At 31.0% G+C, this 27,612-nt stretch overlaps 2 protein-coding genes across 20 annotated transcripts in view; one reads left to right on the forward strand and one right to left on the reverse strand.

Annotated features, from left to right (window-relative positions):
* LOC140050876 (B-cell scaffold protein with ankyrin repeats-like) overlaps positions 1–13,072 on the forward strand; it is a 28,867-nt gene extending 15,795 nt beyond the window's left edge. For 3 of the 16 annotated variants that reach the window (XM_072095842.1, XM_072095848.1, XM_072095845.1), the window contains 9 exons: positions 1,488–1,580; positions 3,563–3,598; positions 5,592–5,651; positions 5,776–5,810; positions 6,331–6,382; positions 6,835–6,884; positions 7,737–7,814; positions 9,233–9,319; positions 10,886–13,072. In XM_072095842.1, coding sequence (XP_071951943.1) covers positions 1,488–1,580; positions 3,563–3,598; positions 5,592–5,651; positions 5,776–5,810; positions 6,331–6,382; positions 6,835–6,884; positions 7,737–7,814; positions 9,233–9,319; positions 10,886–11,044 — 650 coding nt within the window. In that variant the 3' untranslated portion in view covers positions 11,045–13,072. Of the gene's footprint in view, positions 1–640; positions 698–1,487; positions 1,581–2,326; positions 2,355–3,562; positions 3,599–5,591; positions 5,652–5,775; positions 5,811–6,330; positions 6,383–6,834; positions 6,885–7,736; positions 7,815–9,232; positions 9,320–10,885 lie in introns of those variants that run through there. The other 13 variants (XM_072095850.1, XM_072095853.1, XM_072095851.1 and 10 more) reach the window with 11 other exon arrangements.
* A 532-nt stretch (positions 13,073–13,604) lies between these two features.
* LOC140051767 (paired box protein Pax-2a-like) overlaps positions 13,605–27,612 on the reverse strand; it is a 46,494-nt gene continuing 32,486 nt past the window's right edge. For 2 of the 4 annotated variants that reach the window (XM_072097075.1, XM_072097074.1), the window contains exons 3-10: positions 26,496–26,693; positions 25,319–25,500; positions 18,339–18,541; positions 17,757–17,970; positions 17,313–17,450; positions 16,827–16,964; positions 16,459–16,554; positions 13,605–15,680 (exon numbers count right to left, since the gene is read on the reverse strand). In XM_072097075.1, the coding sequence (XP_071953176.1) occupies positions 15,451–15,680; positions 16,459–16,554; positions 16,827–16,964; positions 17,313–17,450; positions 17,757–17,970; positions 18,339–18,541; positions 25,319–25,500; positions 26,496–26,693 (1,399 nt within the window). In that variant the 3' untranslated portion in view covers positions 13,605–15,450. Of the gene's footprint in view, positions 15,761–16,458; positions 16,555–16,826; positions 16,965–17,312; positions 17,451–17,756; positions 17,971–18,338; positions 18,542–25,318; positions 25,501–26,495; positions 26,694–27,612 lie in introns of all 4 variants that reach the window. The other 2 variants (XM_072097077.1, XM_072097076.1) reach the window with 2 other exon arrangements.

Here is a 27,612-nt window from a genome sequence, read left to right on the forward strand (position 1 = left end):
ACCTAAAAATATTAATATGAATTACTGTATACTTTACTAGCTTATATCGTACCAATCTGGTAGTGGTAGTTTATATTGCTTGGTGGTGTAACACAGAGACCCCAGACCCCTTGTGTGGACGCAAAGTGAGGCCTAGGGCATTTTTATCCTTTTTGAGTCATGCTCAGGCCCCCCCCCCCCCCCCCATAAGCACCGGGGTCCCTGGGTTTAGCCAGTGAACACTCATCAGCATTAGTCGCCTTCTTGTTTTCCACTATTTTCTTTTACATTTTTGCACATTTTGGCCCAGACGCTTCACCTGCACCTGGTTTAAGCTGCAAAGAGATTAATCCACCAAAGTACCATGTCAATTTTTTAAAATCAGGCAGAAGAGTGTCTTTGTAATTAATTAATTAATAATTTCATTTGTAACAATTATGTCTTGGATTGACAAAGGGGTTTTTTGTATTTAAAATCATAGTTATATCAAACTTTTTTTTGTTTGTGTTATATTGAAGAATTGCTTCATATATGAATGCTACAGTATATGTTTTTAAATTTGTAAATGCTGCCAAAATCTTGATTTTAATGTCGACATCCTTCTTGGTAACACCCATGTCCGACACAGTTTTAATACTAGGTGTTACTTTCCTCCTTACAGCTGTAGAAACGTTCCGTTCATACAGAAGTAACACAACGCCATCTGTCTGGCATACAGGTTTGCTTGCTGTCTATGTGCCTGCTTTATTATACTCGACCTTTGGCATGTTAATATTACAAACCAAGTCTGTGCTTTAATGCTTCAGTGTTTTATAAAAATAAATCAGAGATCTATGTATGCTTGTATTGTTTTTAGAATTACAGATCTCCCTATCTGGAAAAATGAAACATCAGGAGGATTTTTTAAAGCAAAATAAAATACCTCAAACTAATTAGAGATATTGGCATCTACAATGGTAAACATGGGGATTTCATGACGTACCAAAGACGGAAAATGTTGGGAATATTGTATTTTGGCAGGAAATGACACAAAGTATCGCCATTATATTTTATGTTTGTCCAAAATATCAAAATAAATTATATTTTAGTGGGAGAGCATGAGATGACACAAAATATCGGAAAATTTCCAGCATTGGGAGAATTGGGAGGTCTGTAATTGTTTGACATTCTACGGTTTACTTGTTTGCTTATGATACAGCATGAATCCTGCATGGCTACAGAACAAATCCCTAAATACTAGTTGTAGTTTGTCTTACCGTTGTCCTTTATCTATAAGTACATGGTCCAGTTTCAGATTTTGTTTTGTTTGATGTGCTTAAAACACAATATTGCATCCAAGTTAAACTAATTTGTAAGCTAACTTGGTTGGATATAAGACTTCGTATCTTGTTAGATATGTTATGCATTGCATGTTTCCTAGTGTTTCATTTGTCAAATTTTGATATGATTGCATCTTGTTGTTCTAAGCATTGGACGCAACAATTGATATGTTACTGTTGTAATTGCAGAGCCACCAGTTACCACTAAGGCTAAACGCAGTCACTCTGTAAATATAATATCATCTCCAAGTAAATATCAAGTACACAGTGAGCTATCTTTAGGTATTATGTATTTGTAGATTATTGATACAATATATAGGCCATATAGAGAAGATAAAGATAGAAGGTACCTAACCCAGAGCTAGTACCCCCAATTGGTCATGGTGATACCCCATTACCCTAACCTCCATAACCCCTATCATGGTAGTTCAAGTTTATTTTAAAAAAAAAAGTTTCCCAGTACAATTTTGATTGTGATACCCCGTTATAAATATAAAGCATCCCCAGTTCAGTACAATTGGGTTTGTTTTTTATACCCCTTTTGTATAACAAATAAACAGCCAATGTGGGGAAAAGTGACGAATGTAGACACCATTTTGGTCATTATATTGGTACCAAGATTGTGGATAAACTTTCCCTGTACAATTGCAGTCATTTTGATATGTCATTGTATTGTGGATATGTGCAGTATGAACAACGGCACAAACTCTCTTTTAAATTATAATTAAAATGTTGGTCAGTAGAATTAAATATAAACATTCCATTTCTGAATAAATTATCTTTGTCATGACTTTCTGACAATCTAGATCAGACTTTTAGAAATTTAATTATTAATACCAGAATGTCTTGTTCTTCAGTGGGATGTACAGGAATTTGTACATTTAAAATTAGTTGAAACCAAATATATTAGACATTTTTTAGCATATGGTATTGTACTTTAGCAAACGTTTTTTTTGCTTTTTAAACGACCAAATTGAATGTTCTGGTGGTTATTTTACATTGAAATTGCAATAATTTTTTATTCAAAGCCTGCACAATACAGATGACAATAGTAAAGTAAGATTGATATGATATTTATCTTATTAATGTATTTTATAAAATATATTCATTAATTGTTGTCATTTCTCTACTAGGGTTTTTCAATTTATATTATTTCCTTTTACTTATTTGATGTTCATTATGTTTGAATAAACATAGTATAAAACTTACTCAAAATGATGAGAGAGAAAAGTCATGATTTAAAGATGTATTTTCCCCTGAAAAAATAATTCATAAACACAGTTTTGTTTAATGTGTGGTAGTGATTAACTTATTAAAACTGAAAAATACCTATTCAAAGTCTGATTTAATTATCTTCATGTTTCATGTTTTTTGGGGACAAAACATCTTTAACATTTCTTTAGTTGCTGATCATCATCATCATCATCATCATCTGATCATCATACAGTAGCCGCCTGATGATAATCAAATAAAGATCGAAATGTTATGACATCTCTCATTATTTGGAGGAAGTTTTATACTATGTTATTTGAACCAAATCAGTTCATCTATTGGTTTTTACATGTTTGTATTGTGAATAAAATATAGTTTTTGTTGTTTCAATATGTGTAACTATATACAATATATTTTTCTAATGGTTTCTAAGCATTGCTTTATCCATTCTACTACATAACATGTGTGTTTCTTATCTACAGTATAAAATTATTCACCTATTATACAATTTCAATTCAAGTGTGTTTTTTTTGTGATACAGCACTTGAATTACCTTTTAATTTAAATAACACAAAGAGAGACACTATTGCCCCAACCCAGACTAGAACTCATCTTATTTTACCACTCATCATATTTACAAGTTTGATTGAGTGGATATCAAATACTGCTTCATCAACGTTTGTAATGGAAGAGCACTAGTTGTCAATTTGTACACATGCGCAATAGAGATTAAATTGATACGCCGCTATATTTTAGCATGATTTTCAGTACGCTTGACGGTTTTAGCGTTTCTCTTTTCTGTTTATAATGTATGTATTACAGTATACAGTATTAATATTGAGAATTTAAATTGTTTATATGTTTCCAGATTTTTATTCAGTAATTGTAATTCCTTGAGTGTGTTCTTTAAACATTTATTTCTGTTGTTGTTACTTGTTGTCTGGGTTTTAATTTTATATGCCTGATTTCAAATGTTTCTAATTATTGTTTTTGTTATATTTTATACATTTGACAAAAAAAAGATTAAACAATTATGCCTTTTTTTTTTGCAGATACTGCCAGTCCAGCTGCTCTCGCAAAGATTAAAGGTAAGTACGTTTTCTTTCCATCCACTGTGTTGAAATGCATCCTGTAAAACCGAGTGCAAAACTTAAAACTACCATAAATTCCTCCAATATTCATAAAATGAGGGAATGTTCCATTTTATGTCAAAAAGAGGAGAGTGCACCACTAGCATTACCCCTCTGGACAAGAGGCTGCAAGCAAGCTACATAAAGCTTGGTTCCCACTAGAACGTAACACAAGGACGTAAACGCAACGCAAGCGTTTTAACCAATGACAAGCGAAGTTATAGACAGTTAGCAATCACAAGCGAATAAGCCATCACTTGTGATTGGTCAATTCACTTGCGTTGCGTTACGTCCTTGCGTTGCGACGCTAGTGGGAACCACGCTTTAGAGTGAAATCATGAAAAAATTGATTTGTTATCTAGAATTTTAATTGTTGTATACCAGGGGCGGATCTAGGATTTTGATAAAGAGGGGGCCGATATGGGAAAAATAATCGTCTAGACGCCCGGAGATAGCATCTGAGGCGTTTTGGCCATTCAGTTCTTGTGAAATAATTATCTGAATATAGTGGGTTTTATAGACCATATTTAATATATGGAACTGGTTTTTTTTTGCGCCTAAAGTCTGTTTTCCCGTCGCGAATTTTTACGCGTTCGTTAATGGTTTCTTGGTTATTATCGACGTTGCTGGGACACATGGACGTGAAGTTTTGCAAAGCCAAGGCCGGTCACACGAAGCCTGGCCCGTGTGACAAGTTACGGGTTTTGATACTTCAACCAGCCAACCTAGAATATATGTTTTCGCTGATATCTTAATCTAGTCTTTACACTAAAGACAAACATTAAATTAAATTGTTTTTATATTAAAATTTAGTTTTACTTACACTCGTTATTTTGAAATATCAGACTTTAAAAAAGTACAAAAAACATCGTCGCGTTGTAAAAAATCAAGAATTGTCAGCTCGTACGTATTTTTTCACAAACAATGATGACGTAATTTATGAACTATTTGATTGGTCAGTCAGTTTTACCGATAGTAACGTTGAAGTTGAACAAAAATTTAAGATTTTAACGATTTTTAATGTTGATTTGTACCCCCTTTTCCTGTAAAATCGTTGATAAATGTATGTAAAAGATGTAAATGGGTGCATAATATATATATATATATATATATTATATATTACACAAGAAATGAATGTTCTCTGCATGTAATGTGCACTGGAGCATGCATGAATGTGTATGGATACAGATCGTTACTTTGTCATTAATAGATGAAAAGAGAAATTCACCAAAATCTTAAAACTACCTTGAAGGTTTAATAATAACAGAAGTTAATAAAGATAGGGACAGGTTTCAAACACATTGATATAAACTGGCTCATTTGTGAAAGATGCAAACACACTTTCTCATTCTGTTTAAGGCCACCCTCTGAAAATAAAAATAATGTTCAACCCAGTAGAAATTCACAATCACAAACTATAATCCCTTTCAAGACTGTATATATAGGCCTATTAACCAAGATAATCTAGCAACCACAGAAAAAAAAACCTTTGATCTCCGGAGCTGTTGTTAGATTGCAGTGGCCTAACCATCCTACTATCGGCTTATGACAGTTTTAACTCTCTATAAAAATCTTTGCTATGACCAAGGCAATTTTCCTTTCTATAACATTAATATTGGAGCCACTGGATGCATTGCTAACCTGCCATTGTTGACTGTAATCAATTTTTGCCTGTCAAATACAAAATAACATAATTCTTCAGTTGAATTTAGTAATAATTGTTTATTTCTTGCTACTTGACCTTAAAAAATTTACATTAAATTAAAGATTATGTTGATAGAATGCTGATTGGACTTTACACTCACTTTCAAATGAGGAATAGAGAAATAAACTGATTTCATTAACATTTAAAATATAAAATGTGTGCATGTCAACAAGTGCATTGCATGATGGGTATCTTGGATTTGAAATATTCTCAAACACATAAATTTGACCTATGAACCCATTTCAGATTTTCAAAAGGAAAGAGCAATATCATGCGTGGATAGTGTACGAGCTAGAACAGATGACGGTATCTACAGTAGTATTTTATTGATAGTTGCATCATTACCAAAAATGATAAGCATGATTTAAAATCTTAAATAATAAAATTTAAAAATATTGTATTTAATTTTATTTACTTTGTTTAATTTTAGGATCTCCAAAGATTCCTCATGATATGGCTCCAATGGTAAGTATAGTTTTTATTTGTGTTTTTGTTTTATTAAATAATTTAATATAGTCAACTCACCTAATACTGGGCACCCTTAAGCTGGCCTAATATGGGTTCAGAAATCATGCTATGATTTGGAATGTGTTTTTAATGGTAAAAAAGAATTTGGAACCTTTTGGAAATCAAGAAACATCTGGTTTTCCAGAACTCCATTTTCTAGAGAGTCTAGTATTGAGAGCATACTAATATTATGATGCATACTGAGAGTGTGTGGAGCAGTGTGTTGGATGTTTTGATTGCTAGATCAAGAGTTTTCGTCCCATACAGTACATGCTCGTCGCATTTCCTGTATCCATAGGCAAGACACTTACCTTTGCCTCTCTCCCCCAGGTGTACAAATGGGTAATTGATTTAGGTAAAATCTGCAATATTATGGAAGTATGTTTCCATAATGTTTTATCAAATAACTTGGCTAATAATGTGAAATTAACATTGAAATTCATATTAAATATTGTAAATATGTTATAATGTTTTTTAGTTTGATGTTAAAAGCGATGGATCAAGACCTTCCAGCATAGCAAGCTCACAGAGTAAGATAAGCATTTTATATAACATATTATAACACACCTGATTGTATTCTTGCAATTTGATTGGAGAAATTAGGCATCACATGTCATTTGGAATTATTCCTATATAACGAAAAAGTGAAATCTAATGCGCTCTAATGCACGTTCAGCTTTCTGTAAACATTTTGAGAATTTTTTCCACACGATCAGTCCGGAAATAGTTCGCGTTTGGAAATCAACTCGTTGTGCACGCCATCTATGTTATTTCTTATGAATAGTCACATAAAACGCAGAGCAGACGCGCGGTCGAGTAGAAACCGAAACCCGTTTATGATAGATACAGATGTTACAGTATGTGGGACAAGCAATCGGTTTTCTACTTAGCATTACTGCTCATCTGTGTAAATTGGCCTTTACAGTGGTTTTTTATTGAAACAACTATGTAAGATTGGTTTTTTTTTCCTTTTTTTTTCCAGGTCGGACAAGCACTTGCAGTAGGGATAGTTCAGTATTAAATTTTGATGAGGTAAGCAATAAACACTAATATTAAGCCACATCAATTAATTTCAAACACAAATAAAATTCATAAAACTTTAACCTGTATAAACTTCTTTCAACATAAATTTTCAGTAGGTTTGTAAAACATGATTTTTTTCTGGTTTTAATTGAACCTTTTAGGATTATTTTTCATAGCAACTATTTGTTGTATAAATAGGAGCCTCATGCGCATTTTTCCTTATAAGCTCCAGTTGCATTTATTTTTGTTTTTGTGCATTTCTTTGCCAGGGTAAACTCCCAACGACTACTATGTATTTTTTTGTGTATACTTTAAAACTATCCTACAACTTCTGTGTTGTGTAATATACCTACAAATGTTGACTAGCAATAGGATTATATTTGTGTCTAACCCAAACATAAATCTCATAGACCAATATTAACAATACAACAGCTTGATTCCTGCTTGGATTCAACGCAAGTTCAAGCCCACCATTGACCATTCATTATGCGATGAATAACTTGTGTTTGATCAAATTACTTGTGTTATGCCTACATTGTTTCTTTGTGTCTTAGCGGGAACCAAGTTTTACAGTTGTTAATCTATAAAATAAAAAAATAGATAATATAAATAGTAAAGTTAGGCTTGTTATACAACTTGTATTTCCAAAAAAGGTAGCAGAGTAAGGTTGAGAATGTCTAAATGAAGACAATTGTAGCATAAAAAAACTTTCAGATATTTTCACCCTTTCTTTACTGTCCTTTTTTTGGAAATTGATACCGCAAACCTAAACTTGTGTTTATTCGCCACACAAACCTTTAAAGAATGAAAGACTAATTGGTAATTGTTCAATATTTTTCAACCGCATGTTGTAACATCTAGGTTGATGATGATTCAATGTATACAACAATGCAAATACCCCTTCCTGCTATCCCAAGTGAGGAAGGGGAAGATGAGCTGGTAAGGAGTTGATTATGCATGTTTGTTCATTAATTATTAGTTCAGCACTTACCTTTCCCTGCTACAAAAAGGATGGTCATTTTAGAATATCTATCATTTCCATATGTCCTACAGATTTAGGAAAATATTCGCCTTGCATGTTTCGTAGTATACACTATCTTCCATATTAGTTTTAACTTGTCATATACAAAAAATATACTGAAAATTACAAGCAAACAGGTTTTGTGCCCCAACAGTTCTTTGCTTCCTTGTAAAAAAAACTACAGTAATTTTATTTTTTACTATCTACTAACTATGTATCATTAAAATAAATTCTGTTTTGTTTCAGTTATTATTTCCTATTCCTCTTTTGTTTTTTTTAATTTTATTTTTGCACATCCATTGTGTCATAATTCATGCAAAACCAACTTAGTTCACAAAACTTTAATTTTCTTTAGTGCTGTTAAAAATGTTTTATTTAAATAATGATAGTAATAATAATAAATTTTGTATGGGTATATCAATATATATTTTACTTCATTGCAGTCTTTTAGCTATTATAAAATATTTTTGCTTATTTATTTTGGGTGGTGCTGAGGGTGTAGGATTTCAGAATTCAGGCATTTAAAACTGCACATCTACTAGCAATAATAATCAACGATAATTAGATAAGCTGCGTACATTTTTCTTACATAAAACAAGAAATTGCAAAGATTTTTGTTTTGTTTGTATTGTTTTTAATTTTTTTTAAACCCAATCAAATTGTCACAATATTATTGTACGTATCAATCATGACTTCATTTGATTAGACGTGTGAAAATATTATTTTCATCAAAGGAAGCATACATGGTTATCCTATAGTTATAAGACTTTGTTTTGTGTATGAAAAATGCATATTTATTGTAATGAAAAATATATTTGTAACTAAAGTATATTTATTTATTTATTTATTTATTTGGAATTACACCTTTAGATCGGTGGCACACTTAGCACAAAGGTGCATCCTTCACAATATAAAATATAACAATTAACAGAAAAGTAAAAAAAGGCAAAAGCAACTATCAACTCCTATCCTATCCCCCCCCCCCCCCAATTTACATCGATACATACAGTAGATCATTACTTTATAGCAATTCAAAACGGATCATACAGTAAGCTTAGTGGGACAGATGACAATACAAATCATTTTTATCTGTATTTTAACTTGTATGGTATCGAAATAATACAAAATCAAGCATAAGCCTTCCTTGACTTTAACGTGCAGAAATCAAGACTAGTTTCTGTATATTGTCATGTTTTGTGGTCCTGTTTGTTTTTGCCATAAGGTTGAATTCTTGTGCCTCAGCGGGATGGTGCACAAGACTCACCCAGTGCATACCCCCTACCCCCACCCCAGCAAATTTATTAAATTGTCTTTAATTACTGGTTTCAATATCTAGGCTGAAGGTGATTATGATTCACTGTACACTACCATGTACACTGCACCCCTTCCTGGTATACCACCTGAGGAAATGGTTTATAAGAGGGTAAGGTGTTTGCATGCATACACACCTACAATAGCTTTTATCAACAACTGCAGCAGTGTAATTGCTAAAAATAATCCCTAAAATAACGCCTAAAACTTATGATGTTAATATTTCTGTTTTATATAATAATGAAAATAATTTTTGTGCATGTTTAATGTATTTTAGCTTTCATATTTATCTAATTTCCACAAACACTTTTGTAAGAAGTAAATGAAAATCAAAAACTCACATAATAAGAGGAGTTGCTGATTTAGTACAATCTATGTATAATATACTTATTCCTGATTTAATACACCAGAAATAGTTATAATAATTGTGCACACTACATGTACTCTTGCTTTGTTTGTATGTGTTTTCCATTCTAATATTGTTCACACTTTAAAGATTTCACAAAAGAATTATAATATAAGATAATGAATTATTTTTTCATTTTATATAATATGCTTTGTTAGTTAATGATTTTATTTGATTTTATTTATTTACCCTAATATTATTATTATTATAAACAGTACAATAATATTATTGTGATAGGTAAACCAAATTTTTACCTCCATTTATGTGACATTTAGTGCATTCTTAGTAAACTACAAGAGGCAAAATAAGATTACATGTGCTGATATCAATCTATAATTTACAGTAGTAAGAACAGCATATTGTTGCTAATAACCTGGGTTGCATGTTAGGACAACATCACTTTTTTAACATTAACTCAATAACACAACCACTTGTATAGTGTAGTCATAGCTCCAATAACTAACGTAATTCACCATCAACTTTTAGACAAAATTATTTTGGTGCATTTTCCCCTTAATAACATTGTTCTAAATTTGCCTAATCAATTCTTATTATTGAAACCTGTTATAACTGCATAAATACTTTACACATTATGCACTTACTAATGCGTAATACATAAAGTCTATATGCCCTTAGTATGTCTACATTTATAATTATTATTACACACATACACACTATATTTTAAAGTGCATACTAATATTTATTGTTTTTTTTTTTAAATATTCATTTTTGCTATACTAATAACAACAATTTGAACAATTACATTTTTATTGTCTCGATTATTTATATTTTCTTTTAGGAGTAATTTTCGTAGATAGATAAATTATATGAATGATTATTTAATTGAAGGTTGAATTATGTATTTAAAATTTAAAAAATCTCTGTGTCCCAGATTAATTAGGATCATACCAGTAATATTAATTCTTATCATTTAACTAATAATTAAGAATCTATTAAATTTAGGACCAACGAAAGCTCATTTTATCTTAACTCGTTCAGAAGACGGTTCTAGCATACCTGAAACACCTACACATTCAAACGTTTATTCTTTTCCTTTAGAAACCCATGGTGTAGCACAAATCATACTAGATACATGGTCTTCACATATACATAACAAAAGGGCTTAGTTCTCAAGTCCTATTAATCAGTTTTTAAACAATATTATATCATTAGAATGTAAAGGTTTACATGAAAAATGTTTTATTATGTAAAAATTGAAAGTCATAGTGCTCATAATACATATGATGTATTTTGGTTTTTATGTATTATTAGATTTCTAAGTTGCCACATAGGGAACCTCCTGCAACACCATCACGTCATGCCATAGGCCTACCTTCAGATTTACCTATGAGACCCCCACCTCCAAGACCAGGCCGACCTACACCACAAGACCGACCAACACCAGCCCCTAGGAAAAATAAGCCAGAATAAACAATAATTTTGATGAACTGATTTAATATGAAATGGAGAAGAATCACTCCCAGCTGCAGTGGGTGTAAGTGTTTGTAACCAGGAACAGATTGGTAGACCACAGTGAAGAAACAATGGAATAAGTGGTGAAATAAACAAACTCAAACCACAACAGAAGTAATGTAGTTTATCCGTAGAGAAACTATTAAAACAACTAGAGAGTCAACTAGGCAACAACAAAGTTTAATTATAGCCATTTACTACTGTACAACTGTAGGGATGTGAACAGGAATTGAACTTCTCAAAATGGCCACTGTATATCTGTTCAAAAAATGTTTTTCAATGTATGCAAAATGATCTCAAATTCTATGGAAGTCCATATAAAACAATATTGTACAATCTAGTTCTATAATGAGTTCTTAATTATCAACTGTTAGGGGTGTGTCAACAATGTGTTTCACCAATGGGTAATTTGTGTATTTTTACTCATTTTATTAAGAATTTTATATTATAATTGCCTGATATAAATTGATTAATTTATTTTGCCTGAACAAAAAAAAAACTAAGTTTTAATGGCAGATTGTGAATTCATTGCTGTATTAGTAATGTTTGTCTTACTCTTTGTATATAAATTGTGTATATTTTAGAGTATAGAAAACTAGACTTTAAAGGAAGTCTATTGTAATTAATGTATAAAATATCATTACAAATTGAAATTTTTGACAACTTTGAAATTTATGGAGAATGAATGGTATTTAAAAGTGTATTATATTGAACTGAAATTAACAAATTTGTCCCTGGGCTAATGTTTTTTTTTTTCTAGTTTCAGTCTAAAAATATCCTATTTTCTCGCCCTCTGCATAGTTCAGGTTTGCCGTACTGATCTTGTATAAAAACAAAAATTGTATGATATAAAACAACGTAATACTGAAGTGGCGTTTTAATTGAAATACATTGTGAAATGATCATGGAAAAGCATTTTACCATTTAATGGTATAGCAATTATTTAATTCATTGATTTTCTTTTATAAAAAGTAAGAGTCATATTGACCAACATAAATATTTTGGAGATGACATGTTGCAGTGGATGCCGATATCAAATACTTATTGTTCTAAGTATTTGAACTTGTATTATTGAATCAATTAAGTTTTACTTCTCTAAAGTATTAGAGTTTCTCTTTATGTTACACAATAGTAGTAAGTCTCCGGTGAAAAATACATTTATTTATAACAACATTTTAGGTGATGTATTTGTAAGCAATGTGAAGAACCAATCAATGTAATTGATATATTTTAAGATATACTTATATATTTTAATTGACAAGTGGTTTTACTTATCTGTTGTATAATTGCATAAATAAACTTTCAGTTCCACAATTAAAAGTAATATTTGTATATTATAACAAATATGTTGTTCACCATATATTTTAAATAGTTGGGTGTAATTGTTGTGGTGTATTTTTAATTGGACTGTAGTTTTTATATGGGTTGATTAAACATGTTGTTATATTTTTAAAAACTGTTGGTTTTTGGCAGGTAACCATTAATGATATAGTTTTCTCAGTTTGTGAGAAAAGATATGGAACGCCCCTGTATGACACGCAATTGATGCAATAATAAATTATTTTTACATATACCTATAGCATGGTTATGGCCTTTCTAAAAAAATGTAATGTAGATATTAAATTAGTATAACCCAGTTTTATTTAAAAGAGTATATGTAATTTAAATAACATATTTAACAAGCAAGAGTTCTATTGTTGATGTTATTTATGTGCCGGATATTTCAAATCAGGTCTCCAACTGTAAGTTTATAACTGATAAAATCAGATTTAGTATATATACATTCTTGTTTTTGTTTTTTTATCATTGTTAACATTTTCGTTGATACTAATCAGTGACAATTTTGTGAATGATGTTACACAGTACTGGGTTAAAGCTTATTCAAGTCGACAGGGAAAATAGATATTTACTATTTTTCGACGAAATTGTATGCAAAATAATTGAAATTATGGACATCTTAAAATTAAATTTAAATATAAACCTTTATATCGCTATTTGTATACTGTGTTATCAACATCTTATGTTGTCATGAAAGCAGTTTATATTGAAAAATAAGAAGCAGTTTGCTATTTTCGACAAAATTCCTGTACTATAGTACAGTGATTTTATGCAAAATCAACTAAATTATGGGCTTTTTAAAATGCAATTATCATGTATACTGTGTTATCAACATCTTATGGTGCCATGGAACCAGTTTATATTGATAAAATAGGAAGGTCACAGCGATTTTCGACAAAATCCCTGTACTCATTAGTACAGCGATTTTATGCAACATCAACCAAATTATCGACTTTTTAAAATGCAATTATTAGACCTTAATATCGCTATATGTACATATATATACCATGGAGTTGTAAAATAATAAATATTTTACAACTCCCTGTATATACGTATAATGTATTATCATCTTATGGTACTATAGGACCAGTTTATGTCGGAAAAATAGAAAGGTAGAAATTAAGAATTTCGAAAAAAAAAATCCTTATTACAAAAGAAAATGTTCATATAATTACCTCATTATTTCGTTTATTTTCATCATTATCATTGTCATATTTACATAATGATCTACAAATTCTAATTATCTTTATTTTTTTCGCTTTTTTAATTGTAAATATACATTTTGCATCTTACGTTTTTGTTATTAAACTATTGAGGCCAAACATTAGCCCCTATACGTGTAGTCAACTAAAATGACATTTTAAAATACCCATTTTTAACGATTCTGAACCAAAATAATGAACATCAATAGAATCTATAGATAATTGAGTGTTTTTATGGAACATCTTGGCAAGTATTGTTTTAACAGACAACCAATTAATCGGTACTGTTTTGTTTCATAAAGCAACATAACACATTGAATACGCAGTAGAACATAGAGTTAAAACAAAATATCCAATATTTAAGGTTTCTGTTTTAAAAATCTAAATATCGGATAATTGTTTGTGTCCAGCATTTAATAATCTAATAACTTTGAATAATATATTTTAAATTATCGTTTAATCCACCGTAAATATAGCCTCGTCAATTTTATACAATAACTATTTATATATGTATATACATATGTATATAAAATACATTTTAAATAATGTTTAACCTATACAGTGATTCATCTCTTATTTGCAGTTAGATACTCCGAAAAAGTTGGAGAGGTGGAGGAAGCGGGTGGAAGAGAAGACCACAACGAGTAAACATTGGAGAAGAATCATAATGGAGTATTTGGACTATGGCCGTGATTCCGAAGCCATAACAAAATTAACTTTATCGGTTAATTTTTATCGGTTAATTATCAATTTTTTTGGCTGCAGAAACACGGCCTATGAGAACACATCCGAGGTTATCAAACACGTTATTTTCTTTATAAAGTTTGCTGATCTTTCAGAGAACTTCTTATAAAATAATTAAGCCATACAGTATCTAACACATTATCCCTGACATTATAAATAACCCTAATTTACATAAATTAAACGGTAATATTTTACAAATTAAATGAAAATCTATCCATACAGACACAATATTAATAATTTAAATCTAATAAATAAATTATCTGTAAAAATAATAACAAATAAATGTTAACTTTTCTAACGACATCTAACATTACAATAGTCTTTGATGATTATTGAATGCGGAGTAGTAGTCAGAGGAAACGTCATAACTAATATATCAGTGACATTTTAGAATTTCATACGAAACTGATGCCTGATCGATTACCAATACTGGCTAAGTACTGGGATAGAAGTTAAACTTATATCTTTTACCAAATTGGTAGGGTAAGACCTAAGGAGAATGTATTTTCATTATGTTGGAAGTATAACAATTTGGAATTCCTGCCAACACCATGGCAGTATTGATTTCCAATTATTAATTTCTGAATTACGTTCAAAGTAATGCATAGCGGCTACCATAAGGCACGTCAGTTCAAAGTTACTTTAAAAATATTAAACCTACTGTATATCGACACTGGGCATAACATTCTGTAGGCCTAACGATATTGATAACAATCTAATTGTTGGTATGGAAATGCTGACCAATATTGTTTGTAAAATATTTTTTAAACCTTTTGTATCTCGGTATTAATTGGAGTCCCGTTTACTTTTGCATTTAAGATAATTTCTTTTTCTTATCCAGGATGTCAAATCTGTTTTCTGAAATAAACGTAGTAACTGTTTTATGATACATAAGTTCAGATACAGAAACAATACTATACGCAAATCAAGAAAAGAAACAAGCCTTTAGTATGCTACTTGTTAACAGAGTCTTAAGTAGCGAGTTTCATAATTGAGGTAGTGCGGTAATATAAAGTTATAATTAGATGATTTTACAAATGAAAGGATTATGAATTCATGTTTTACAAAGTAAAAATAGTATTACTGATGTCCCAGTTGGCCCCACGTAATTGAATTTTTCTGCTCTTTTGCGCATGTACGTAGGTCTAATGCATTGTGGGCCGTACGTGATATACTTCCGAGATGACTGATGGCATCTGGAGCTAACTGTTGAGCAACGTTTACCAGACTCTGTGCTTGAGAACCTTGGCTGTGAAAGTTCCTAGTTGGTGCGACCAGTACGTTGTTATTGGTTTCTTGTTCGCCCTTTGCTGGAGAAATAGTACGAATGTGACGTCAGAATAGTTATGACCTCATGATAGGTTACTAATTTTTTAAGGACATGGGCGGTCTGCGAAGAGAAATAAAAAACGTGCAAGGTATAACAAAAATAAGCAAGCAAATTAAAACATGCAATAATTGCTATACAGAAAAGAGTTTAAACCATTCACTCATCAGGCCATGCTGCTAACATGCCTCTTTGAAAAGTATATGCAAATGAAGTAATTTAATTTACATATTGAGATAGTACCAATATATCTCATTGATTTATACTCATATTGATACACATTTTTTATTTAGATATAATAAACAAATAAGTTCCAATTTAATATTTTTAAATGTTATTTGTTCGTATTGATTTCGTTTGGTTACTGAATAAATTCTATTATCAGCCCTGTTTGTGTCATGCGTAGTAAAACTAAGAGTAAAAATACATAGCAAGTTACACGGTTGAAATGATGTATAATAATTATGGTAAGTGGTCTGATGATACTGAAGTTCTTGATTTAATATGATAAAGATTGATATTATGACGAATTGGTTTGATAATGATAATAATGATAACTACTAATGATGATGAAGATGATTGATGTCGATGATGATTATGCCGTAAGAGGAAGATAAAACTAAAACATAGATGAGTGCTGATCGATTTTTGTATATTGTTCTAATCGATTATTGTATATTGTTCTGATAACGATGATTGCTAAAAAAACGTAAACCAATAAATAGCTTATTATCAAAATGGTAATAGAAAAAAATACTCACTCATCAAGGCTTGGTGGGGATTTGTAAATCTTTGCCATTCATTGTAGTGGGCGGGAAATTGACCATTATATTGCATCTGAAATTGGTTTGAATAATCTGCAAAACAAATCAATTAAATGTATTAATCTCTATATCATCATCCTTTATATTATTACAATACGTAGTTCATATTTACCGTATGCCACCAATGCCGTCGTAATTCGCATTATGTCTAACACGGTTTACCACGAATGTAGTCCTATACACGTACATGTACATATACACGCCATGGAAACCTTCAAACAATATATAACCAGAAATTGTATACCTCCCTGATATAACTCAATGTAACGCACAAATAGAAGTAACATTGTATAATTAAATCTCACCTTCTCGGCCTACATATGAACCGTTAGACGAAGGAATAATTAGTGAAGGCATGATTCCTGTCATTGGTGCCGATGAGTAGTTACTTGTGGCTTGAGATGCGTATTGAGCTACATGGTTAATATCGGGTCTACTCTGGGCTGTTGATAAATATAAAAATAACAAAGAAACATTAACAAAAAATGCAATAAATGGACGTATTGCTACACTTTATTCAATAGCTGTTGACTCTTTCTGACCCGTGCGTCGCCAGCTCGTGAACGGGCGTATTGTTAATACACAACACATTATTATTTATCTCTAACATGAATAAAAGCACATGTAGTGATTGATCAAGTTAAACAAACGGCAAAACTATTGATAGTGCGCCAATATTAAACACATCAATAATACATTGCAGATCATGCATCGTTAAACTACTAAACAAGCGGTGTACTATACATTTATGGTTTATTCAAACACGATTCAAAACATTCATTGATCATTACCAGTATACTGTGCGGTGACTTGCTGAGTGTTGTTACGAATGTCTCTAATTGACTCATAAGTGGACGCTCCACTTACTGGTTGTAACACAGTCAATGTAGAACTACTCATCGAAACAACTTTATCTATTTTCGGGATCACTAATAACAAACAAAAACAATAACACGTGACATCATGCAGATTATTTACATTCACAGCACAACATAAAATGTCATCATTGACTAAAATTTACACATAAGGAAACATGCACATAAATACACAATTTGAAAAACAAAATAAAAACACAACAGTTCTCCGTTTGCTATTTACCCGGGTACTGCGAAACAAAACCCGGGTAAATAGCTAAGCCTGAACGGATCTAAAAGTGTTTGGTTAGACACAAATCACGCCAGTCACAGAACATTCAACATGCTGAGTGTGCATGCTTGGACAGATTTGAAACCTACCTGGTTGATAACTAGTTGTGACAACTTGGTGTTGTTGGTGTTGATGTTGTTGATGTTGTTGTTGTTGCTGTTGTTGCTGTTGTTGTTGTTGTTGCTGCTGCTGCTGTTGTTGTTGCTGCTGTAGAACTTCGGACATTGGAACAGGTGGTTTTATATCTTGCATCAAACTGACAGGGTTTAATGATGTTAATGTGTATTCCGGACCATTTGGAACCTGATTATAAACAAAATATTTACAGTTAGAAATAACATGATTTGGTGTCTAAGCTGCTTATTCGGCAACGTTATTAGACGCCCTTTTGTGTCGTTATTCATTATTCCTTCTAATTGATCATAAAGAATATATAATTTGAATAATTCAGCAAAGTGTAACCAGCTCAAACAAACGAAAGCCTCGAACACTTATGTTATCTTAGAGTAACTTTCTTAGTGGCTTTTAAATACATTGTCTTATATTGTGTTGGTATAAAGAAATGTATCATCACTGGGTCAGCTTGTGTATCATTAGTCTCTTCTTTCTCAAAAGCAGGTTAAAACAAATATTGCATTAGTTTTTATAATTAATAATGCAAGTACACCAACCTGTGTTCTTGAATCGTTCATCTCAAGCTTCGTTGACTCATCTCTTACGTAATAATCCGACGGAAAATGTGTTCCTCTTTCGAATGCTTTTATTTGGTCCGAGGTAAATGCACTTCTATTAGATATCATTTTGCAAGATTCCTCTGTCTCACTTAGCTTGCCGCCATTCAGGTGATGGTGTGTAGGCCCTCGCTCATTACAGCCTGAAAATGTAATACATTCCACATTGTTTTCAATTGATTCAAATTGTATTTGTTTTGATATAAATTTGATTTAAATTTGATTGATATAAAAGCAAAGGCATTGTCATTTTAGCGGAAATGGTTGTCGATAATGCAACATTACAAGAGCCAGTCGTACTGTATTATTCTGTTATTTCATTTAATTAAAGCAACTTACATCTCGTTTCAACTAAAGTGGGCTATATATGACAGTAATTAGGAAAAGAACGAAATTTGATCAAACACAAAAATACGGTAGCGATCGCCTGCGATGAATCCGCCTATTGTTCATTCATCATATTCTCAATATATTAAGCGATACTGTTTGACATTTCAACATATCCAATATCTGTGTAATTTGTCAAAATATATTCCTTAAATTAGCACCGGTGAAATTAGAGGTAAGCTCAAGTTCGTATAAAACACCAAGAAGTAAAATCATGGAGAAGACTAAAACGGTTCACTCTCACGGTGTTGGTTACTTGGCTAACATTCTACACCTTCATATTAATTAATGTTTTCAAAAGAAAAAGATTTCTTTATTATAATCCTGTGAATGAAGGCTGATAGACGGGGTAGATTAGGAGCAAGCACCGCTGAGATATGTATGTTGGAGCGTTTAGTTTGAGAGGCGCGCTATCCGAATTCGTGAGCCAGACAACCGTCTCCCATAGACAAATAAATACTCAAATATTCAGTTACTTCTAGCACTGACCGCTTTGACGTTTTGAGTTAGAAACAATTTTAAACTTCACTAAAATTAATTCGACTTGCAGTAACAGAAAGCCTCATGGAATCATTGTGTCCAAAAATATGCAATTAACACAAGGCGTGTGAAGTACCGTGTGAACATTACGTACTAAAGTAAAATTGATTCTCTGATAACATTTTACAACAGTAAAACCTAAAAGTCACAGTAAAAATTTGATAACGTAGAGTTTCAGTACAATAATTAGTGTACCGTAATGTTTCATGGTAATGTAAACAACTTTGTCCTTTGTGAATTATTAAGGCATCATCTTATTTTATAAAGTACAAAGAAGTGTTTAAATAATAAATATGGTTTCGCATGGCGCAGATTCATCCATTCACACAAGTAGGCTATGACTAGGTTGTTATTAGACTATTGTGTTTGTAGTCTAATGTATTTATTAGATACGTCTTAATGTCCTCAATGGTCACCGATGCTTGGCCAGACAATGGTCAGTTATAGTCGAATGCGCACAGTCGCTCTATTTCGCAGGATACAGTCTGCTGCGCACGTTCTTTTACGATACGTGTTTATCAATGTAATGGAAGTATGATTGTTGTTATTGCGCATGTACAGATACTATAATACTGACTATCAAATACAACATTTTGGTTTGCACCCTATGAGACTTTCGTACAAAATCTGCGACAGCTTGCATCGTTACAATTATGAGAAGTACATTATTAGATTCTCTTATTCCCCATTGTTGGTGGCATAACTTGTGATGATAACTATTCATAAAATGGTAATATGTATGGATAACATTTTACTCATACTGAGTATAACTTCTTGGAATCATAAGTCATGTTTGTTTTTGTACTCGACATAAAGGTAATTAGGCGCCTTTCAAAGCCAACATACTTTCAGAAATCGTGTGGGATCTAGAGCTGCGAATACTTTATGATTGAGGTAACTGATGATTGCAAAAATATCAAGTAATATTGGAAAAAAAATATAATGATATCTTGTCTGCAGTTGTTAACTAGATGTGTAAGCCCTTCCGGAATTATAGTGATAATTGGTGACGCCTGCTGTTCCAAATTATACTAATAACAGAATAATTATTTGTGTATTTATTACAAATGTACAAATAGTTGATATTTCGTTTTATTGGAGTCTGTGCGTTTAAAGATAATTATATACGCGACTTGTCAGCCATCTTTAATTTAAAAAGTGAAGAATTACCAGTATTATTTATTGTTCCAACATTTGAAAATTACATTTATTACAGTAGATAGAGTTAAATAGATAGAGTACGGTAATTTATTTATTTATACAAGTAATTTAGTTTGTTTAAAATCGCGTATATCAATGCGCACTACAATTTAATTTTTTTAAATTTGCATCAACTGAATAAACAGACCATTATATTCCTCGTTTGAAACATGCATTTAAAAAAAAGCTATTCTGTGTTAATCACCTTTGATCGTTAGGTCAACACTGGTTAAGGAGGAAATGTTCATAATATCTCCTTAAAACCACAACCCTAGGACTAATGTGGCAACATTTAATCGTGTGTTTAACGTAAATGAACTCGACAGGAGCTCCTAATTTTGTTTGGGTTGAACGTCGTCGGCGGTTCACATTATACCATGTGGCCTACAGACACAGACAATTTGAATGTTTTTAAGAATAATATAGAAGACAGACTTCTAATAGCTTTGATCATTTGACACTAATGTTTCAACATTTTTAGTGACATTGCTAACTGGATGCCACCACAGATCATTACATCGGCGTTCGGTTTGTTAAGCGGTAGGCCTATATAGATACACTTTGATACACAGCAAAAAAATGGGTATATGCAATAATAACGATTAATTAAAGATGTACTGTCCACATGAAACAAATTAATGTGGCTTTTTAATGTCACATAAGTTATCCACTTGTGACAAAAAAATGTATTAAAAAAAATATTTACATGAAAAACAATAAAATAGTCAAATTGAGTAAAAGCCAATAGGGGTTAAGTTAAATTTAATTATTTATTTTTTTCTTCGTTTTTTAACTTTATTAAAGCTACAAAATGAACCTATTCATTCTTTAAGTTTTAAAAACAAAATTGTATATATTTACAAAAAAAATAGCACTTTCAAAATTCTACATAAAAAAAATGCATCACGCATTTAAGATATTATTGATTTGAATACTAATATGAAATTAATATGAAATAAACACATTTAAATCTTATTAAGTTCAGCGTTAAAATTGTACGTGATTGCCATTGAGATTTGTTGGCATTATTAAGCACAGCAACTGTCGTACAAACCTCATGGAGAAAGCAATAATATTTATGAATATTTGGTTGACTGTAAATAACCGGACAAATTATCGCAATGTGTAAAAACGTGGATTTATAAATAAATAAATGGCGTGTGTATTTTTGTTCTGCTTCGTTATTTAATTATTTAGTCATTATTTTATGTTTTCAGATGTATAAATATTGCACAGCATCAAATATTAAATATCGTTACTTGGATGATAGACGTGCAGTACATGTATCATGAATTAAATATTGCTTTTAGGTTTTTTTTTAAATTACCCGAACGACTGTATTTGCTTTCATTGAAGCAAAGCTGAAAAAAAATTAATCAATTAAAAAGCTAATTATCTATTTTATGAAGTTTTTTCTAAATGTTTAAGATTAGTAATATGTTTATTGAATCTACATTACATTACATTATATGCCTTATTTTCTCTATTCTATAACAACCATTCTATATCGGATCCGCTAAAATAACATCTCATTATGTATGCATTAAACTTATCTTTTTAACAAAGGAAGGTAAGTCAGCTGTTTCTAAACCGAATGTTATCAACCAACCCCTTCAAACATCTAAAATCATTACTCTATTTTTTGTTTTGTATTTTGTAAATATCAAGTAACTCAATATGAATAATTAGTCCGTCCTAGTTCATTTTTTTTGTAGAGAAGCTAGTGGAACCTGTCAGGCTTAGTCTATTCGCTTCATTTACTTGGCTAATAACGTTCATGTCACCCTTACGGTATTACCACGCCAACTCCCGCGAGAGTTTATGCGAGAACTTGCTCAATTAACTGGAACGGTGTATCTCGTTATTTACTCTAGTTTTTTTCTCATATGAAACTTAATGACAAACAGATATGGACATTGGACGTACATTATCTAGGAACATCGATGAAGCGTCGATTTATGCAATTTCTATGTGATTTACACCTCGTAGGCACGATAATGTTTCTATTAGAGATCACAAAATATCACACCCTACGTCTTAACTAATCCTAGTCGAGCCGAATTGAGTTTCGCTAACATTATGTATTCATATTAATATGACCGGAGTGATTAATTATTGATAGCTAAACTCGGTAGATTTTTTGATAAATAGCTCTTAATCGTGTTCGAATGGGTCTTGATTAATATTTTATATTTTACGACACAATATTCCATACCCCATTAAATTTTACATGTATTTTTGTTCTTCTTTATTCATCGTCTAAAATAAAAGTCTTGATATAAACTAGTGTTGATTAAATAATGTTTTGTATTTCAATAATATATATTAATTTATATCATAATTGTTGATGTAGAAAACTAAATAAGAGTAATAAAAAAATATATAAATAATATTAGCGAAATATTCATAAACATTGCTTTATAAACATAAAGAAAAATATGTCTGTAACACATCTGTATTATTCTATAAACTAATGTATTAAGTTATATTATTGTTCACCCGATAACCTTTATTATTTTGTTTTAAATTTGCTTTAAGTATAACAACAATTATAAAATTCGTTAAAAAGAGAATCTGTTGGTTTTACTGGTAGGTCTTGATGACTGTAGTAGCGGTAGGCTCTATCGTCTATAAAGCTCCTGTTTTTTTTTTTCAATTTCTAAGTTAATTTTTGCGCTCCCTACCATTTTTAAAACTTCTAACTCAATTTAAGACGTGGATATTTTGAAGTCTAAAATCATTAGACCTGTTTTTAATCGTCCAACACTGTTTATTCCACTCGTATTTAAGTCATGTATTAACCATTAATTTTGATAGAATTCTCACTAGTAGTAAATTGAACGTAGTTGGCTTTTACCACCCTATGCCCAGCCGAGCGAGTACGGGATCGTCGCGATAGCTTTATTAATATTCTACGAAAGTTATCTGCCTGTGGAAATACAAACACAACACGGGACGCATTCGAACGCAGCCATCAAGAACGATCCAATGAGTTATGCGTTAGCTTGTCATACACAACTCCCTGTAGACTCATAAAGATACTCACTGCTATTCTAAACACATTTAAGGCCCAATATTGGAAAATTTGAAATTACACATGTCTATAATATACTCGTTAGCGCAGACCCGCCGAAGACGGGCTGGTTTATCATAAGGGAGTCGCTGGCGTTATTAAGCTCCAAGCGAGCAGTCGCCTATACTTTACTATCAAGAGGTGATGATGGAAAAAATAAGGGGCAAAATTCTAATTTCAGTATAATCTGCGTAATCATAAAACGAACTTCAAAACAGAAACTCGTTAAACGTAATTGATTTTAAAAACAGGCAGTCATGAATAAAATAACAAGTTTAAAGTAATATCAACGCAATAACAAAAACAATATACACTACAGACATCTGTCTGTTCAAATATTCCAAGATGCAAAGCCATTCGTTAATGGATGAAAATAATATGATATTCTATGTTCAAAGAGATATTCAGAAATATGACATTTATGAGTTGAAGTATGTTCTATCACTTATCGCATAAACAGCTTCTTGCTGAATCGTAATTAAAATAATGTAGATAAAAATAAATACATCTTATCAGATATGTTTAGGCCTACAATGTTCTATTAATAATATATTAGAGCATTCTCGGTTTCAAATATAGCATTATCACGTGATGAATGAAATTATATTATTCTTTATTCTTCAATAATTTTTTAAATATGACTAGGGGCCGATAAAACGTTTATGTTTAACATAATATAAAAGTAGTATGTTCATCAATGGAACTCCAAACTAAAAATATACTGAACATTATTTTGTATTCAATTATAATATACGAGTTTAATAACAACACGCCGCGCTTGTAACTTTTTATCTTCCAATAATTCTTTCTCAGATCCGCGAATCATTATTAATATATTATTAATTAGCTAATAAATCTAAATATAGTAATTAATAAAAAATAATATTAATGTCCTCCATTTATGATTCAATACATGTCTTTACATTTTAAACTCATAATTATTTTGTTATTTAAATGGTTTCGTAATTCAAAGTAGTCAATAATGTTGTTATCGAAGCTGATTACAGTCACACGATAATAACTCACAATGTTCAGATTGAATAAGGAAATTAATTTCATTGTAAAAAATTGAATTATTGGGCCAATGATTAAATACAGATTCACTACATTTTGAGAAATTAATCTTAGAGATAGTTTATTTGAGAAGCTCGATTAAGCATAACGTGCTTTGATATGAACTGCCCTTGATGGCTATGGACAATGAATATTAAGCACGACTGCGGGACAAATAGGAAGCGAATTGTGTTATTTACTCGATGGCTCGTAAAGTGATGACTTAACCATTTTGAATTTTTATGAATTACGTGTCATTGTTAACCTTAATAATATTGTTATAGTACACCTGCTTTTATTAGCGAAGTATTAAAACAAATATTTCTATTCGTTCTTGTTAACAAGAGTAAGATAGCTCCGTATTCGCTAAAACGTCCCTGCGCGAGACTAAATGTATTATAGTTCAGTTCATCCATTTGATTGGGGTTGGACCCCAATGTTATAGTGCGTTTCAGTATAACCATGGACTGATAGGTAATTGTAGGCTATAACAGGAATTACTAACTCTGTTAAATTCTCCATTTCTCCAATTAAATCTCCAAGAAAAAATGGAGAAACACAACTTATTGCTCATAATTAAAAGAACTTCCACATGAATTGTTTTTCTTATATACATTCCTGACAATCACTTTTAAGCATCAGCATAGAATATTATCAATATTCTTACCGTCATATCCCTGCTTAACCTTTCCTAGTATACCAGCTATAGAATATGAAGAACCAGTCGTTACTGGAACATCTGTAGCTGTTATAACAGAATTCGTGGACGAGGATGTAGAAAGTGACGTCATTCCTTCCGGTACTGTTTCACCTTTTATTCCTTTATCACCGATTTTATTTCGAACAATTCTGTAAAATTTCGATAAAGAAAATAAATGTTAAGTGATTATAAATATAAAGATGATGTTTAACTTCCACCCTTCGTTTGCAATAGCTTGGTCTAATCTCAATGACACGTGGTTGTAACATGTTATTTTTGAAACACATATTTGGTTAGTAGGCCAGTAATAAATTACATATAGGCCTATCATTATGTATAATTATGTTATTAAGTTTTTATTATGTAATTTTGATAGTCAAAGGATGCCCACAATTAAGGAAATCCCTGTTTTGCCGTAAATTAAAAATTAAAATATAATTGATTTTGAGTCTTTGCTCTATTACCCCGTCACCTCTTGTGACAGTTTGTCGTACGGTCAGATTAAAATAACTGCCTAATGCGAAACTGATAATAAATTCGGTTACAAAGCGGTATTTGTTATTGACTTATTAGAGAGGACTATCAGTAGAAGTAAAAAGATAATTTGAAAAGTATGACGCAATCTATTGTAAACTTTTTTTAAAACAGCATCTAGGCCTAAATACTGCAACGATAGATTTGAGTGTAACATATTCTATTTCACTGTTTTATTCTTTTTTTTTCACAATTAAAAATAATATAATAATTATTATTAACAACGCAGACATAAAGAAACTGAAAGCGATTCAAATTACAATCTTCAGATCTCAATACGTTAGAATTCAACGAGGAGAAAATCAATATCTCAAAAATAATGTTTTAGGCCTATAAATAAATGTTCAACTTTTCGGTAAACCAAAAATAATGATTTAGAATTCTTTAAAATCATTAATTTATGTTTTGTTTGTATCTGTTTACTTTACCGTTTGAATAAAATCTTAACTAACACTTGGTATAATTTTTTTTCTCGCATTACTTCTTCTGCCAGCAATCTATCTCGGGTCTCTTAGGGTTTTGTCGGTCATAAGCGATTGATTTTATGGAATTCGATTATTCATTTATGTTTCTTTTTATCTGTTTACTTGGCTATTGAATAAAATCTTACCTATTTATAGAACTAACACTTGGTACATTTTCTTTCTCGCATACACCTTCGGCCAGCAATCTATCTCGGATCTCCCAGGCGAACATGGTAGGGTTTTGTCGTTTATAAGAAGCAATTGTGCTGACAACTTTTGGGGTAGCTACTTTTGGCTTACTGCCTCCTATAACACCAGGCTTTATAGATCCAGTTTCATAATATCTGAAATAAAATATGAATCACATAATTATGCATTTACGTGTCGAAATGGTTAATAGAACCGTTATCTTTTATCAGCATGCATGTATTTTTTTACGCTTTACATACATAATATCTTGGTTGTTTTATTATACTTATTTGTTATGTTATTTCATAGACGTTTAAATCTCATATTTGAATAAAATATTTTTATAACGTTATATAATATTGTGTATATGTCTTTTATAGTGTATGTTGCAGTTTAAAATACATTATAATAATTTTGAAATACACGGATTAAAGTTTGTGATTACAGTGTATAAGCTATTAATAAGTACCGGTAATTAATTGTAATATAATATATTTACTACAATTAGAAATTAGAAAACGAAATTATTCAGAAAAATTCCAAACAGATCATAAAATAAAAATTCGATGTAAACAGGGTTAATTCATAAAATGAAGGAACGTTTTAACGTAATGTGTTTTTTTTTTCAGTTTGCTAAATGCATTACATAATCTAATTTACCATCACTTTTCCGATAAACTCTTGACATTTTACATTATTTTCTAACTTCCTCACTTTACTCATATAAAATTAATTAATATGATTCATAATACCGGGGTTAAATGTTCACCTGACATAGTTTATGACGCTCTGTTAAATATTTATTTGGCTTGACAAAAACATGAGCCGCAATGTTCGAATCATCAAAAATAACTATTTAGATATACTCGTGACTATTAGTATGGTTTGTTTAGAATTTTAAGTATTATGAGTGTTGATAAATACAAAAATATTTTTCGTCAGTCAAAAACAACAATATTTACTATTATTATTAGAAATGAATATTATTCCAAGCATAGTTCCCCTAAAATTATTATTTAATATTTTTCTACTTAGAATATATTGCAGTGTAAGATGTGTTATTAAAATCAAATT

This window comes from Antedon mediterranea, chromosome 6 (assembly GCF_964355755.1).
Source record: "Antedon mediterranea chromosome 6, ecAntMedi1.1, whole genome shotgun sequence".
NCBI classification, from domain to species: Eukaryota; Metazoa; Echinodermata; class Crinoidea; order Comatulida; family Antedonidae; genus Antedon; species Antedon mediterranea.